This window comes from Emys orbicularis, chromosome 1, assembly GCF_028017835.1.
Source record: "Emys orbicularis isolate rEmyOrb1 chromosome 1, rEmyOrb1.hap1, whole genome shotgun sequence".
NCBI classification, from domain to species: Eukaryota; Metazoa; Chordata; order Testudines; family Emydidae; genus Emys; species Emys orbicularis.
In genome coordinates, this window is record NC_088683.1 from 308,600,934 (window position 1) to 308,615,796 (window position 14,863).

Sequence of the window (14,863 nt, forward strand, 5' to 3'; positions counted from 1 at the left end):
ACAAAGGGTGCCTGAACTGGGCTGCCTGCATGTGACTTCTTCATGTAGTTTCCATTGCTCACTATAGTGCAAAGTATTACAGTGAGGTGACTGTTGTGTATTCATACCACTATCTTCTGTTGGATGGAATCAGAACTGCTCAGCTGACTGTTATAGGCATTAAATTAGTCAATAGTTAATGGAGATTCTCCTATAACTTATGTTGGAGGGGCCTGTGCTTTTGGAGCATAAGGATCTGAGTTCTGTCCTTACTGCTGTTGTGAAATTTGAGATACTATGGTGTGCACCCTGGAGACAATTGTGAAATCCTACTGATAGATTTGGAGGACAGGAACTGAGAATTCTTATCCTAGACCCTCTCCAATCTGGCTTCTGTCACTTTCCCATAACTGGAACCACTCTCGCCAAAGTCTCTAATGACCTCTTCCTAGCCAAATCTAGAACTAGTACTCCATCCTCATCCTCCTTGACGTGTCAGCTACCTTTTACATCATTGAACATGCTTTTCTTCTTGAAACTCAGTCCTCCCTGGGCTTCCATGACTTTGTTCTCTCCTGGCTTTCCTCCTATATCTCTAGTTGCTTTTCAGTGTGTCTATCAAGGGATCCTCCTCATCCCCCCTCCAACTTCCTATGGGTATTCCATAGGGCTCTGTCCTTGGTCCCTTTTTCATCTTTCTCTGCACCTTCGCTCTGGGTAATCTTATGTGCAAAGACAAATTCAACTACCATTTCCATGCTGACAACTCACAGATCCCTCTCTACTCCAGACCTGTCTCCTTCTGTCCAAACTAAAATTTCAGACTGTTTCTTTGACATCTTCTCGTGGATGTCTAGTTGCCAATTCAAACTCAAAACAGAGCTCTTAATCTTCCCCGCAACCTCTCCCCATTATCTCCTTTCTCAATAATTGTGGACACCACCACCATCCTGCCTGTCATTCAGGCCTGTAACCTGGGTGTCATCTTTGACTCAGACCTCTCTCTAGATCATCATATCAAGTCTATGTATAAATCATGCAGATTCTTTCTGGATAGCATATCTATGATATGGCCTTTCCTATCAATCTACACAGCTAAAGCTCTCATCCAATGTTTTCATCATCTCATGTCTCAATTATGGCAACATCCTTTTCTCTGGTCTTGATAAATGCAGTATTGCCCCACACATATTTATTCAGAATGCTGCTACAAAAATCGTTCTGCTAATCAATTGCATTGACTATGTCAATCTTCTCTTTGCATCCCTCCACAGAGTTTGCCTTCTCTATCTCTTGAAACATGAACTACTTGTCTTTAGTTTCAAGGCCCTTCATGCCTATGCCTACCTATCATTTCTCCTTTGATCGGCCATCACCCACTTGTTAAATTTTCAAACACCTTCAGTATTTCTCTCATGTTGTCCTTCATGCTTGGGAGCTGCTCCTTGTAAACATCAGCAAAGCTACTTTATTATCCACCTTCACATCCCTCCTTAAATCTCATCTTTCCAGTGATGACTACAAAAAACTTGGCAACGGCCAGACTCTGATGTGCTGAGAGACCACTGTCAGTCATGCTGCCCACTATTGTCTCATTATGTTCTTGTACTCAGGGCCAGCTTTAGGCCGATTCCCCCGATTCCCCAGAATCGGGCCCCATGCCTAAGAGGGCCCCGCGCCTAAGGCACCTTTTTAATTTTTAATTTTTTTTTACATACCCGGCGGCGGTCCGGGTCTTCGGCAGCACTTCGGCAGCGGGGGGTCCTTCACTCGCTCTGGGTCTTCAGCGGCATTTAGGTGGCGGGGGGCTGGAGCAAGTGAAGGACGCCCCACCGCTGAAGTGCCGCCGAAGACCCGGACCGCCGCCGGGTATTCCAGTCGGGCCCCACAGTTCCTAAAGCCAGCCCTGCTTGTACTCCCTCATCAGTCAGTCCGTATCCATGTGTTGTCATTTATCTTCTACATAGATTGCAAGCTCTCTTTTTGTTCTGTTTGTACATTGCCTAGCATAAAGGAATCCTGGTGTACAACTAGGTCTCTTGGGCACCATAATACAAATAGTAAATAAGAATAACAGGTGGCCAGGGATTTGTTACAGCTTCTTTCTGGCAGCCATGAGTGTCCTTAATCTCACCAAATATGTGTCTTGCTTTCCTCCACTACTCATGGCTTGTATATTTGACACATAAAATGGTCCCTCATGACTAGGAATTAAGATATTTCATGACAATGGAGAACAGAGTTATGAACAATGGAGTCTGTTCCCTTCCACACACCTTTTAGGTGCTGTAAAACAGTCTCCACCTTTATCCCCTCCCTAAAACAGTTCAGTGAGATGGACACATTCCAGTGTTGACAACTTTCATGATCTTATCACTAATCTTGCAGTATTTGGCATTTTTCTTAAAGGTCTACCTCCTGGAATCATGCTACAGGCTTTGTGGTTACAGAGAAAAGCCTGGAAATGTGATCCCTAAATGCTCTGACACCAGTAGTCAAATAAAATGTATTAGTTTTGAAATCTCACAACTTTTCAGCCAATTTCAATGTTTTTAGGGGACCTGACTCATGATTTTTGAACACTTGGGGTTGGAAATACTGCATTTCTTCTGACTACGTCAAATCTTAACTATTCTGTTTAAACATTAAAAAAAGCTTCCACTGGTGTAAATTGGTGTCGCTCCATTGACTTCACCCAAAGGTTATTTTAATGAGCCTGTCCACTTCCTTCCCTATTTATCCCATTGTGTATAACCAGTTGTAACCTGTATTTAGGTAACCATTGGAAAATGTGATTACAACACAAGGCAATAAAAACAATCTTGTGTTTAGGGCACAAGACTAGGAGCCAGAAGACCTGGATCTAGCTTCTATTCCCAGTTCTGCCACAAACTTTTAGTGTGAACCTGAGTAAGTCACATAAGAGTGTTGTGAGGTTTAATTCATACATATTTGTGCAGCGGTTTGATATCTTCTGATGGTGGGTGCTATTTAATCATGATTATTTTTGTTACTGGGTTTGCTCAATATAGTTACAAGCTGCATTATCTTTTTATCTCCACATATCACAGTGTTTCAGGTTTTAAAACCATCTGAATATTAGAAAATATAATCTTTTTGGCTGTTTTTGTTTCTGGCATCTGTTTTCATGTTTTTACTAGAGCTTTTTGGTTTCAGGCCATTTCTGAGGTTTATCAATAGGTAGCAATAAAGCTGCTTCTCAGATGTCATACAAGGATGAAATGGTTATTCGAAAATGAATTATGGCAGGAAAAAACAATCATAAAAACTCTTTTAGAAAGAAAACAGATTGTTAGCACTTTCAGAAATGGTTTCTATTTCCACTTCAAGAAGTAATTCATTTAAAGCCTTGTTTTAAGGCAAATGAAGCAGATTATTTTTTCCCATTAAGCTTAAGTGTGCCATTTAACTGCATTCCAGAGCACTGACTGAACAGAATTGATTTGCACTTAGACCAAAAAGAATAGTTTTAATATGATTAAAAACATAGGATTTATGGTTGCAAAGGAGACATATATTAATTTCATTGCCTACGTCATCTATATATTATATTGATCTATACATCCAATTACAAATACAATAAATAACCTTAGATCTTTGTAAAATGTTTGTTTATACCAGTAGGAGATATTATGGTTCAGCCAGACAGCCTTCCATACCCACACCCACTAAAATACAGATAGCACCAGGAGTTTGTTACCTTTGAAAAGTGAAGACATGCTTCTGTTGAATGCAGATAGCTAGGGTGACAAATAGGAGGTAAAACTTCATCTCAACAGCATCTGCCATGAAATCAAGTGCAGTTAGAGGAGCCAAGGGTTCAGGACCTACACCATTGATTTCTAAAACCATTATTTGAAGAGTGGTTAAAATTTAATACTGTCACTCTTCTCTGTCCCCCGCTTCCTGTGGTTGAGTAAATGTGACTTAATTCCTGTGGGAGATTCTGTTCATACTGATGAAGCAAATACTAGAAGGGACATGGTACATTTTAATCATTTTCATATTGACGAGTCACTTTGTCTTCTGAGCTTTTAAATCATTTTATTGTGGCTACAAAACTCGGGCCTAAACAAAAAAGCCACATTGATGCCTAAGTTTGTTAATGTTATCATTCTATACAGCATACAGGAAATCATGGTCTAATGTGAAACAGGGATGGTGCTCTCAGTCCCAACAGAAGCAGACAGATATCCATGTTATTCTCTCACTATTTCAGATCAGGATTGGAACACATCTCTTAGTCCTGCTTCAACCACAGCTGACCTTGCCCACTTTTGGTGCTGCATTGGCCAACTCCAGCAGAGCGGGGACCGTGGGCTACTTGCATTGCTGCACCCCCTCTCTTGGGAGATCTTCCTTTGCTGATCCCCAAAGCCTGGTGGAAGCCAGGTCGTGAATCAGGCCCTCGAGGTTTAGCTTTGTGATGGAAGTACTAACTGTTTTGCATAGGATTCCTCCTGTTTTACAATCCAGAGAGGAGCACTGGTGCTTTCTGCTTTTAGGCCCAGTGAGACTGAGAGGGGGAAATATAGAAACAATAGTGCTTCAAATGAAAAGTAAAGGCCCAAAACTTTTCCTGTATCTTTGTTAGTTGCTTCATGTAATACTTGAAGTAAGATAGGTGATGATACAGGGGTGAAGAACCCGAGGATCAATGGGGAGCAGCAGGGGATAGACTTCTGAGTTATATTCTCAGCTTTGGTAGTGGTCTGTGCCTAAGTTTACCTATATAAATACATGTAATAATATGTACCTCCCTCAAAGGAATGGTGTGAACCTTAATTCATTAATGTTTCCAAAGTGCTTGAAGATCCTCAGATGAAAGCTGTATAGACATGCACAGTATTATTTAACAAAAACAGTTGAGTCTTTTAAACTAAGGACATTTCTTGAATGTATCATAAGACAAATAATGGATCCCAACACAGCCAAAAATGAAAATAAGCCAAAGGAAAATACCTCTAATGTGTCAGTAAAAATACATGAATCATAAAAAAGACCCTGAATTACAAAAGAAGGGCAAGACTGGTTGAGCAGGACATAGGAAATGAAAAATAATTACTAATAATAAAAAGAATCACTACAATGCCACCCATTACTGCCTAGATTTCGAAGTCCCTTTTTTATCGTTTCTAAACTTTGTACAAATAAATATCAGCTTCTAGTAAGTTACGCAAACAGTTCTCAGATAAGGAAGCAGTGAGCACTCTGCCATAGTGGTTGATGTTTAAACCAATGGTTCAAGTGCTCCTCTGTCATAAGAAAAGCTGCCTGCTGCATTGAGACCAGGTTTCCAGAGGGCCCTGGATAAATCAACAATTTCTCTGTAGAAATAATGGTCTCTCTTCATTTTGAAATGCGTAGCAAAGTAGAATATTGGAGGATTGTGCAATCTGAAGACTGAGCTTCAAAGCACATGACAATGTAGCAGGGACCCTAGGAAATAATGTATTATAGTCATTCAGACTATTAATTTATGTAGTTAGCTGATTGATTAATTGATAAAAGTACCCATCACCACAGACTCTAGTCATTGTATTAGTTATAGAAACAACAACTTACTGGACAATAACACTAAAGAGTCTTATTCCACTGTGAAACCAGAGCCTCTTACATACACACACAAACATCACTCCGAAGTCACTCCTAGGTAGGCAAAAAAATAATTTGTTTCACAAGATTCACTTGACACTAGAAAGTCTTGTTGCTCTCTGTCAATGGTTACTAGACTAACTGTACTTCTGAGCTCTCCTGGTCTTTTTGAGTGCACCCTCCTCAGGTCTCAGGCCTTAAGATGTCTCCTCTCTCTTGGGATGGAATCATGTGATTCTCTCACTCTCAGAATCTGCCCTGGGCTGCAGTCCCCTGTTCTCAACCACAACTAGTCATCAGGCCTGATTTATTTTCAATGTGTGCATTTCTGGTCCCACTGAGAGCAATGACAGTGATAACCAGTCACCAGACAGCCTTCTTAAAGCAGAGTATTATTTATTTAGAACCAAAGCATTTAAGAAGCAAATAGATATTAAAATAATAAACCAGTCTATTGGCATGCCTGCCTCTCCCTAAGCCTTGCCGTCCCCTGGATCTGGGAAAGCCCAGCTTCTTTAGAGCCTCTGTCAGTCTCTGACAACTGACCTCTCCCTTTCTTTCCTGAGAAGGGCTTTTTAATTGTTTTGTATCCTTTTGCTCTCTCAGCTCCCAGTCTGGCAAAACCAGGCTTGCATCTGCATTGGAGACACAATATAGGATTCCCCAGAGCGAATAGCTTTCCCCATTATCTTTGAAGGTGTGTTGGAGATTGCTTATCTAGATCTCTTGCGGTTCTTTCCTGCTTACTCATCCAACAACTCTCATAGAGTTAAATCGATATAGGCATATAATAAACATTCCACTAGCCTCATCTAGTTTTACAGTCTGCCTCAATAACAAGGCCATATATACCACATTCATAATATTATTACACTATTCCTAGATGAATTAGATCAGTGTTTCTCAAACTGGGGTCGCCGCTTGTGTAGGGAAAGCCCCGGCGGGCCGGGCCAGTTTGTTGACCTGCCCCGTCTGCAGGTCCGGCTGATCGCGGCTCCCACTGGCCGCAGTTTACTGCTCCAGGCCAATGGGAGCTGCTGGAAGTGGCGCGGGCCGAGGGACTTACTGGCCGCTGCTTCCAGCAGCTCCCATTGGCCTGCAGCGGCGAACCGTGGCCAGTGGGAGCAGCAATCGGCCGGACCTGCAGACGGGGCAGGTAAATAAACCGGCCCGGCCCACCAGGGGCTTTCCCTACACAAGTGGCGACCCCAGTTTGAGAAACACTGAATTAGATGAATCTGTGAGAGGCTGTGGCTTCATGCTCATTAGCATAGAATCATAAAAAACGTGGGGCTGGAAGGGATCTTGAGAAGTCATCAAGTCCAGCACCCTGCACTGTGGCAGGACCAAGTAAACCTAGACTATCCCTGATAGGTGTTTGTCCAACCTGTTTTTAAAAACCTCCAGAGATGGGGATTCCAAAACCTCCCTTCGAAGTCAATTCCAGTACTTAACTATCCTTATAGTTAGAAAGTTTTTCCTAAAGTTTAAGGTAAATCTCTCCTGCTGCAGATTAAGTTCATTACTTCTTATCCTACTTCTGGTTGACACAAAGAATAATTGATCACATCCTCTTTTATAACAGCCTTTAACATATTTGAAGACTGTTATCAAGTCCCCTCTCCCTTTTCTTTTCTCAGGACTAAATATGCCCAGTTTTTTTAACCTTTCCTCATAGGTCATGTTTTCTAAATCTTTTATCATTTATGTTGCTCTCCTCTGGACTCTCCAATTTATCCACATCTTTCCTAAAGTATGGTGCCCAGATCCGGACACAGTATTCCAGTTGAGGCCTCACCAGCACCGAGTAAAATGGGACAATTGCCTCCTATGTCTTACCTCCTGTTAATACCCCTAACAATGATATTTGCCTTTTCCCCCTCTATGTAGAAGACCTATACTTTTCTTCATCTGTCTCTTTCTCCCAGTGTATTTATAGAACCTCTTCTTATTGCCTTTTACGTTCCTTGCTAGGTGTAACTAATTTTGTGTCTTAGCCTTTCTGATTTTATCCCTACATACTTGTGCAATTCTTTCGTACATCTTAGTAATTTGTCTGTTTCCATTCTTTGTTGGATTCCTTTATTATTTTCAGATCATTAAAGAGCTCCTCATGGAGCCATATTGATCTCTTACTATCCTTTCTGTCTTTCCTTCACATTAGCATAATTTGAATTTGTGCCTTTAATATTGTGTCCTTGAGGAACTGCCAGCTCTTCTGTACCCGTTTATCCCTTAGCTTTTCTTCCCATGGGACCTCTCTCACTCTGAGTTTGTTAAAGACTGCTTTTTTGAACTCCATTGTCCTTATTCTGCTACTCTCACTTCTTCCTTTCCTTATAACCATGACATCTGTCATTTCACGATCACTTTCACCCAAATTGCCTTCCACCTTCACATTTGCAACCAATTTTTCTCTGTTGGTCAGAATCAAGTCTAAAATGGCTGTCCCCCTGGTTACTTCCTCCATTTTCTGAAACAAAAAGTTGTCCCCTTTCCCACCTCTGGTATTATTAATTATTAATTATTATTATTATTATCAGTGGGGAAAAATAACTAGCTGCTCTCCATTTTATATGATGGAAAGGACAATAACTAAAGTCTAATTAAACTCTGATCTCCATTGTCCTCCATACCATGCAGCATAATGCTGTTGTTCATGAACCACGGAAAGATGCAATTAGTTTAACAGCTTTTTCTTATGAGTGCAGCAGAACAGAATTAGAACTCAATTTAAAAGTCTCCCTCTCAAATTCATTCAGCCATTAAGGCCACACCATCTTTCAGTTTTTCCATGGCATATAATTGATAAATTATTTCTCCCTCCACACCTCTGCTCCTCATCTTTATTCATGATCAGTTCATCTCCACAGGATACTGTGATCATTTACATACATGGGCAATGTCACCAACTTCTGTCATCTTGTTGAGGAAACAATTTGCAGCCTATCAAACCAGTGAAATAAGAAACTCTTGAGTATGTCTGAATCAATACGATTCTGTAATTCACTTCTGGCTAAATCTTGGTCCTACTGAAGTCAATTGGACCAGGAATTAGCTTTTACATTGGGTTGTCTGCTCCCAGTACCAAGAGCAGTAGTCAGTCATTAGCAACGTGTCCTCGGAAACAGCCCTCGCAGATGCACTTTTATATTTTCCTTAATTCTTGCTTTTTTCTTAATTTTTGACATTCTGTATTTTTTTAGTTGAAAAAATAAATAGAATAATCATAAATAATGGAATCAGCCACAAACAGGAAAGATCATTTTAAGAAAGGAAAGATCTGTCACGTGACTGGGACTCGGGCAGTCATTCTTAGTGGTTGGAGCAGGAGTCTGTAGCTAGGAATCAGAGCCCAATGTCAGTGCCAGGGTCAGAGGACAGAGCCAAAGGTTAAAGCCTGAGTCAAGAGCCAGGAGTGAGGCCCCAGATCAGAACCGGTTTCAGAGCCCATAGTCAAAGTCAGAGATCAGGAATCAGAGCCGAGGATCAGAACCGGGTTACCTGGAGTGAGTCAAGGCAGGGGCACGGCTGGGTCCATGCAGGACGAGAAACAAGCAGGCTCAGGAGCAGTCACAACTGTGGGCAAATGCTTTGAACAGCCACTGAACTGCTGCTGCTGCTGGGCTTAAGAGCCGGTCTGCTGACTCTTCCAACTGATCAGGCACTTGTCAGGTTACCCGGAGACTGGCTCTGCTGTAGGCCCTGATTCCTGACGAAATCCTTAGGATTCACCTCAGTGTTTCTTCTTTCTAGAAAGCTGTAATTTGAGTTGAGACTAGCTAAGGGCTGGTCTACACTGGTGGGGGGATCGATCCAAGATACGCAACTTCAGCTACGCGAATAGCGTAGCTGAAGTCGAAGTATCTTGGATCGAATTACCTGGGGTCCACACGGTGCGGGATCGACGGCCGTGGCTCCCCCGTCGACTGCGCTACCACCGCTCGCTCTGGTGGAGTTCCGGAGTCGACGGTGAGCGCGTTCGGGGATCGATATATTGCGTCTTAACGAGACACGATATATCGATCCCAGATAAATCGATTGCTACCCACCGATATGGCGGGTAGTGAAGATGTACCCTAAAAAAGGAGGCAACGTCATTGTTGATGCTGAATCATAGCTGGAGAGTTCCTCAGAAGGAAATAGACATCATGGACTAATTTTTTAAAAACAGTCTCCAATTTTTGACTGCAGTTTTGTGCCTGCTGCTGTTAGTACACTGATGCCCAGCTGCTACAGCAACAGGCATATTAAAACTGCCATAGATATGCAGTGTCTATCTGTCTGATCTTTTATTTTGCTGTGACACTCTTAGTACCTTCCCCAGACCTGAAGAAGAGCTCTGTGTAGCTCGAAAGCTTGTCTCTTTCACCAACAGAAGTAGGTCCAATAAAAGGTATTACCTCACCCACCTTGTCTCTCCAATATCCTGGAGTCGACACAGCTACAACAACACTGCATAGATATGCAATAGACAGGTGGATGGATGAATGCTGGAGATGCAAATGAGTATTTGCATAAGTACATGACCACATCCATTGTTCAGATGGTTAGCTATCTAACTGCCATCAATTGCACCTGCACCTGTTTATATCTGTTGAAGGTACATATTTGGAGGGGAGGTTGGGGCCCCTTTCAAAAGTGTGGCTCTGTGTTAGCAAGACAGTCTTGCCCTCTAGGATGATAACATTTAAAGGTATCTTCAGAAAGGTTTTTAAATGTTTAAAATTTCTCCCTGCACTGCTTTTTTTTTAAAGTTTGTTTAGATTGGACATTCTTCAGGGCACACTTTAGTCACAACCACAATCTAAGTATATAATAATAATATCATCTCACATACAGGATCACAGAGTTACAAAGTTCACACTTTTGCAACAGACCCACACAAACCTTCTGTATATCCTAATGTGACCCAGGGAACCTCTTGATGCCAACTGGTTGAGGACACATGGGGTGAACAGAGATCCCCTAAGTCAGGTGTATATATATACACGTTAGTTCACCAAAGGGTGGCATGTGAGGTCTCTACCAAGAGCCAGTAGCCTCCAGGTCATCATAATCATTGTGAAATGTATGTAAAGATAATACACCTCTACCTCAATATAACGCTGTCCTCAGGAGCCAAAAAATCTTACCGCATTATAGGTGAAACCGCGTTATATCGAACTTTCTTTGATCCGCCGGAGCGCGTAGCCCCCCCCCCCCCCCCGGAGTACTGCTTTACTGCATTATATCCGAATTCGTGTTATATCGGGTCGCGTTATATCGGGGTAGAGGTGTATTGAAGAAATTGTGTATTGATACTGAAAATTACGTTCTTAAGGTAAGGCAGGTCACCAGAAGGTGGCATGCTTTGGACAGGTTCCTTCTAGGCAGTGTGCAGCAGATGCTTATCTCCCTATCTGGTCATTATGTATTGTCCATTGTGTGGTTTAGCTGCAAACTGAGCCTGATGCTAATCAAAAGATTGCTAAATGGACAACAAAGGAAGCCACAGGAAAACCCAGTCAGTGGGAGGGGCAGGGGGAAGGGAGGATGAGGGGGTCCTGTTTATGAAAAAGAATAAAGGACTGTCCTGCTATGTCTAAGGCCCAATAGACTCCTGGCGTCTTTCATCAAGGAGGCAAGCTGACATTATGCCTTGTCTCATGAATGGAAGATCATATCAAGCCTGGCTGTAAATCGCTGGAAGCACCTTGGTTGAGCATTGCTCTATAAGACATGAAAGTATCTAGTTAGGTAAGTCTAGAATGCAAATTATGATTTTATTTTATATGTAACCATTTGTTTCCAATACTTCTACCTTCTGTCACTTGAATCTCTACACAGTACTTTGTTAAATAATCTTTTACTTGTTTTCCCTAAAAACATATCTAAGTGCTATGTGTCAAATGGAGCAATGATCTGAGGTAGAACTGGTAAGCTGGGGTGCACTGCTTCTTTGGAAGAGGTAATCTGTGAATACTGCATGTGTCCAGTGGACCAGGGGATAGACGCTCCAGGGAGATGCTCAGCGGGCTCCGTGGTTGGTGTGTGCCTACCGCTAACCTGTAGAGAGAGAGTGTGGGGCCTCTGTAGGCCTGGAAGAGAGAGCTTGTGTTGCCCGTGGCTGCTGGAGTCAGGGACCTGACCCACAGCAGGCACAGACAAGACTTCCTCATGTTCAGGGCAGGTGGTTGCGAGGTGGCTCACAACCCTGGGTACCCCTGGGAAGCGTCATACCTAGCAAAGTCACATAAGCTACTGATGCAGAATTCTGGGACTTTTGAACACATTTTTGAAAGTTACGGGCTACATCCTGTGGGTTCCACACATGGAATGAAAGCAAGATATAGCCCATGTTGTACAAATTGTCATAATCAGCAATAGAGTCACCTTTACTTTGATTATTGCAGCATCTCTTAGAGATGGGCCCAAGCTCAGATCTGGATTCAGATCTGAATTACCCCGAAGTTTGAACACATTAGAAACCAGAATCTAATGTTCTGATTTGGCCCTGCCATAGGTATGGGCCAGTTGTAAAGTTAATATCTGGATCCAAACTTTACCAAACTTCAGAGGGGGAACAAAATGTTGCAGAAGTAGAGTTCTGGCTTGACGTCATTATAATGTAGATATACACCTTGGTACAGCCACAGTAAAACATAGCAAGCATCCATCCAATTTGGTATTCTGTTTCTGAAAGAAGCCAGGACCACATGATTTAAAGCAAGGTGTAAAATCCTCATAATGCACCTAATTATGCTCTACTATACCATGGGGGAACATTTATTTCTGACTCCATCTGGTGATCAGATTATGCCCTGGAGCATGCTGATTGAGCCCTTGTAATTTTCATCCTAGCTAGTGCAACTGCTGATGCTCTATTCTTATTCATATAAACGTCTAAGCCTTTTTGAATCTTTCTAAATTATGATGACTTGTGCACTGAAAATCAATCATGAAACAGGTTACAAAGCCAGCTTGCTTTGGAAGTGAAGACTAAAAGACATCTGATGCCTCTTGGGGAGATAGAAAACTAGGGAGAAAGAGACAATGAAAAGTTCAGAATTTCTGTGCCATGATCAAAATGCCATGGAATGATACCTTTCAGTAACCACTAAGAGCGTCATTCCGTACCAGTCCATCAAAGCAAAACCTCAAACACCACCTGAGTCCATCAGCAAAAAGCTAGCGAGGTCCCATTTTCTGTATGTGAAAGTGAAAATATTTATAAAATTCTACAAGAATATAGCTATTCCAGGTTTATTTTTCACATAAGATTATAAAATGTTAGAGATGAAAGATCTGCTGGGTCATCTAACTATATTGCCCTGACAATGCAGTATTGTAGCCGATTGCACATGGATAGGTGCTAATTTTTTGTCCAGGTTTAAATATCCCAAGTGAAGGGCTTCCACTGCTCCCCATGGGAGACGGTTTCACAGTTGTATGGTTACATACACACATATTTGTGTTAAAACTCCAGCTAGATGTATTGCCATCTGGTGGTTAGTTTGCTCTACTGCATTGTTAGTATTGGGAGCATTAGAGAGCTGATAGCAAAGCATTGGAGTATCACAGTGGAGTCCGTGAGTGGCCTTGGCATGCTGTTTGAGCTAGAGAGTAAAGGAGTAATGTTCTGGGCTCTTCACTGGACCTGCTGAAACACATATGCAAACTTATCTCTTTTTCAAAGGAAGCTTTTATTTGGAACTTGCCCTGATTTTTTAGTAGGTTTGTAAAATAAGGTTTAAATAGGTTTGTTTAAGCAGAGAACTCACATGAACATCATTCGGGGATGTATTAGCAGGAGTGTTGTAAGCAAGACACAAGAAGTAATTCTTCCACTCTACTCCACACTGATTAGGCCTCAGCTGGAGTATTGTGTCCAGTTCTGGGCACCACATTTCAGGAAAGATGTGGACAAATTGGAGAAAGTCCAGAGAAGAGCAGCAAAAATGATTAAAGGTCTAGAAAACATGACTTATGAGGGAAGATTGAAAAAATTGGGTTTGTTTAATCTGGAGAAGAGAAGACTGAGAGGGGACATAACAGTTTTCAAGTACATAAAAGGTTGTTACAAAGAGGAGGGAGAAAAATTGTTCTTCTTAACCTCTGAGGATAGGACAAGAAGCAATGGGCTTAAACTGCAGCAAGGGAGGTTTAAGATGATATTAGGAAAAACTGTCAGAGTGGTTAAGCACTGGAATAAATTGCCCAGGGAGGTTGTGGAATCTCCATCATTGGAGGTTTTTAAGAGCAGGTTGGACAAACACCTGTCAGGGATGGTCTAGATAATACTTAGTCCTGCCATGCGTGTAGGGGACTGGACTAGATGACCTCTCAAGGTCCCTTCCAGTCCTGTGATTCTATGAAATATTCTACCCTTTAAAAAACAACAAATAGTAGAAAGTGTGCAAAAGAACTGCCAGTTCCCCCTTGCCACATTATCCTTAGTCACGCACTATTGCCTCACCCCACTCTCTGACTTCCATTAACCACTCAGCCTAAATGTCCCCTAGAATGTGCAAAATATATGCAAAGGTCAAAATAAATAACTAGGAGATGCTAAAATCACATTTCCCATCAATGGATCCACTTCCTGTTCATTATGGGCTGGACTGTGAGTCAGATCTACATGTTAAGGACTCAGACGTGGATGGGCTGATCTAGTGGTTGGAGGAGGAGTCAGGAGCCGGGAAGTGGAGCTGATGGTCAGAACCAGAGTCAGAAGCTGGATACCAGAGCCAAGGGTCAAGCCAGAGTCAAAGCCAGGAATCAGAGCCAAAGGCCAAATGCCAGGATCAGAATTAGAGTCAGAAAGTTGAGCCAATGGTCAGAGCCAGAATTAAAGTCAGAGAGCAGGGGCAGGGATCAGCATCAGGTCAGGAAGACAGAAACTAGGACTCAGGGTGAGAAGGCAGGGTCTGATGTAGCAGCCAGCCAGGAATTCACCCAGTTGCACAGACAACTTCCTGTGCCTCTTTCTGGCTTAAATAGCACAGCCAGACCAGTCAGTGGGGTTGGGCACTCCTCCAATCAGGATTTCTGTGAGCGGTGCCTCTGGTGGGGCTAGGGTTCCAATAGTCACTCAGCTCAGCAGTTACTAGCAAGCTGCCAGAGGGTAGCTGGGATACAAGGGCTGCCTGGAGACCCAGGTTCAAGACCCATGGATCCTCACATCACCCTTTCCCTAGGGCACCTTCAAGGTGCCACTGGACCAGGCTTCTCAGGGTGGCTTTCATGGCAGGTTTTCACAAGTTCTTAGGCAGGAACATTCTCTGCA

General features: G+C 42.5%; 1 protein-coding gene across 1 annotated transcript in view; it reads right to left on the reverse strand.

The window, feature by feature from the left end:
* The window catches only part of CPB2 (carboxypeptidase B2), a 33,447-nt gene extending 29,595 nt beyond the window's left edge, over positions 1-3,852 (reverse strand). Inside the window, exon 1 of the mRNA XM_065417491.1 lies at positions 3,701-3,852. Within this exon, the coding sequence (XP_065273563.1) occupies positions 3,701-3,852 (152 nt within the window). The remainder of the gene's footprint in view (positions 1-3,700) is intronic.
* Positions 3,853-14,863: the final 11,011 nt, after the last annotated feature.